Source organism: Ambystoma mexicanum, chromosome 2p, assembly GCF_040938575.1.
Source record: "Ambystoma mexicanum isolate Mex_15411 chromosome 2p, UKY_AmexF1_1, whole genome shotgun sequence".
Classification (NCBI taxonomy): domain Eukaryota; kingdom Metazoa; phylum Chordata; class Amphibia; order Caudata; family Ambystomatidae; genus Ambystoma; species Ambystoma mexicanum.
In genome coordinates, this window is record NC_090923.1 from 845906839 (window position 1) to 845909936 (window position 3098).

The following is a 3098-nucleotide window of genomic DNA, read 5'->3' on the forward strand; positions in this document are numbered from 1 at the left end:
ACCCGCGGAACAGCCATGAAGAGGAGTACAATCGGGTTCATACACGTACCCGTGTCGTGATTGAGCAGACCTTTCGCTTGTTGAAGGCGCGGTTCCTCTGCCTGAGCAGGTCTGGTGGAGCACTCCTTTATAGGCGTCAGAAGGTGGCAAAGATCAGCATGGCCTGTGTCATGCTGCACAACATGTGCGTCCGGAGAAATGTACCACTGCCACCTGACATTGACATGCATGCACCAGGTGTGTTGATGATGAGGATGAAGATGGAGGAAAAGCAGCACCCCTGCCAGTACGTGATGCACAAGATAGCCGTGCTGTACGCCAATCACTGATTGACGAATACTTTTGAACCACAGGGATGTTGATGGATATGTGTCAGTGCTACACTGAGCACTGGGTCCATGTGGACATGCACACAGGGTATGTGGGGAGTTGGGCACTGTGCACTGTCATGAATAAAATGGATACACACGAAATGAACAATGTCCAGGCATTAAATGATTTTTTACACAATGGGTGTATTAATATAAACTACAGAAAAGTGCTACCCCCCACCCCCAAAAATACCAAAACTACCCATACCCCCAATGAACACCGCACACCCCCAATGAACACCCCATACCCCCAACGAACACCCCATGCCCCCAATGAACTCCCCATACTCCCCAATGAGCACCCCCTTATGCACCTATACACCACTGACACCATCTCCCCCACTCCCATTGTTGTCCCACACTATTTCCGTGCTTTCTTGGTGTCCGGGGGCAGCATGTCTGACTGCCTCACACTCCGCCTTGTCAAATGCACAGGGCTGGAGGGTGCAGAGGAAGCGGGTGTGGAGGAAGGGGCTGTGGTGGATGGGGTAGATGCCGTAGTGATTGGCACGGATGGCTTGGGTTGTTGCTGCTGCATGTGCTGCAGTATTGAGGTCAGGACCTGCGTGACGGCCCCCAGACTGTCACGCATCATCACCGCAGAGGCATTTATGGCGGCAGTGTTCCCTGCTATGGCCTGCGCTATCTCTCGCCTTGTGTCCTCTCCCTCCGTCACACATTGTTGAACAAGTTCCAGCATGGAGACCTGTCTTGCCTCCACCCTTGACAGCCGTGCCTCAAGGTCGGTGGGAGCAGCAGAGGTTGAGGGTGCTGCGACTGCGTGTGCATTTGCAGGGCTGGCCTCGGGGGTGGTGCTGAGGTCTGAACTGTGGAGTGCAGGATCTGCAATGGTGCTGGAGGGTGTGGCCTGAGTGTGGGGTTGAGGGGTGGACAGGGGGCTTGGGGTGTGTGGACATGCCACATGCATTAGGCCTTCCTTGTCCACATACTCCTCCGCTCCAATTTCGATGTCGCTCAGTGGGGCTGTGGCTGCTGCCTCGCCCACGGAACTTGTTTCTGAAGAATGGGTGCCACTGGCCTTCCCTTCTGCTGGTGTTACCAGCTCTGTGGTTCCGGTCTCAGGTGTTGTTGTGGGGCCCTCATGTGCGGACATGGCCTGGGCACTCGCCCTGGCTTTTGGTGTGGGCTGCGAGGCTGCCCCGGAGGTGGTTTTGGCTGTGGCAGTAGTTTTGGCCCGGGAAGTGGATGCCCTTGTGGCTGTTTCTTCACTGCCATCTTCTCCATCGATGCCTGGGGGGGTAGAAGTGATGCAGGGCATCAGTGATGGTGTTACATGCAAGATGCATTATATGGTGCTGTGGAGATTTTCATTTATCATGCATTCATATCTTACAGGTGTGTCACACAGAGTAATTTGAAGGGGCATTTTGGCATTTGCCGTGATGTCTCAATTCAGGAATGCTGCATGGCAGGTGGCATGCCGTTGTATTGGGGTTTGTGTGATGTATGACATGGGAATGGTCCCTGTGTGTTGGCTGTCTGTTGGTAATGGGATTGACGCTCAGCATGTATTTCAGTGTGGCAGGGTTTGGGCCTCCATCTGGACATGGATATGTTGATGTGTGTGTGTTGGGAGATGCATTGCCTTGCCTAGGCTCTATTCCAGATCACTTGTGCTATGTCATGGTTTCCCCTACTGGGGTCTGCAGGGTCACTTTCCTTCATCTGCAGATGTTGCGGCACCCTTCTCCATCTCACCGAAGCCTTCAATAGGCTCCATCTGGATGAAAGTACTACACGTCTCCTCCCAGCCCATTCGTTTTGTCGGGGAGTGGGCACCCGACCTGTGGCAATGGCCTCCCTCCGATTGCTGGCCAGGATGTTGCGCACCCTAAGGCGGAGGTCATCCCACCTTTTCTTGCAGTCTTTGACTGTCCGTGGGGTGGTGCCGACTGCAGATACCTTACGGGCTACCTCCTCCCACATCTCCTCGTTCCTCTGCTGTGCCTCCCTTTTGAGGTTATGGGTGTTTATGTCCTCAGCATGGGCAGCGAGGGTGTCCACCAACATGTTAATTTCCTCATCGGAAAAACGATTCTTGCGCAGGCGGGGGATGGATTTTCTGGTTGCCTTAGACATGTTGATTTGGAAGGCCCTGGTCTCTCCTGTGCAACACTGGTGGTTTGGGAGGATTGCAATGGATTGTGTTTTTAAAGATGGCTGCCGTCGCATTTCCTGTCCCGACACGATGATGTTACTTCCGGGTCCGGTATTACGAGCCCGGTATTAGCACGATGTTATTACCGGGTCGATATTAATGGGTGCCTCGTAGGCGGAGGCGGTATCGGTGGGTCCCGTGATGGCGCTATCGTGGGGTTGGAGGGTCTTTAGCGACATGGCGGTATGGCCATTACCGGCATGGAGTTTGCGCGTGTGGCGCACTCGTAATCAGCCGCTATTAGCGGCGTCAAATGAGCATGGACCCGTTAGTTCCTCCATGCCGGTAATGACTCCGTTTTTAGCACACTTCTCGTAATGAGGCCCCTTGTCATACAGTTACAACTCACCCTTTTCTTGAGTCTGTTTACAAACAAACTCATGCTCGTCCCAAAATAAATGGGTGGGGAGTTACTTATACACCACAATTCCCTTTTCAAAATATTTAAATGTACACAAAATTAACACATCAGTAGTTCCAGTGGCGCAGTTCCAAGTGTATACTACTGGATCACTTTGGTCGGTGTATGGGTCCCAATGCCCCCAAAT

General features: G+C 53.0%; 1 protein-coding gene across 1 annotated transcript; it reads right to left on the reverse strand.

Moving 5' to 3' along the window:
- Nucleotides 1-732: 732 nt before the first annotated feature.
- LOC138567807 (nuclear apoptosis-inducing factor 1-like) lies at nt 733-2471 on the reverse strand. The gene is made up of 2 exons (XM_069646294.1): nt 2177-2471; nt 733-1622 (listed from the first exon to the last, which is right to left on the reverse strand). Exons 1-2 carry the CDS (start codon nt 2469-2471, stop codon nt 733-735), a joined length of 1185 nt encoding a protein of 394 aa, XP_069502395.1.
- Between the last annotated feature and the right edge of the window lie 627 nt (nt 2472-3098).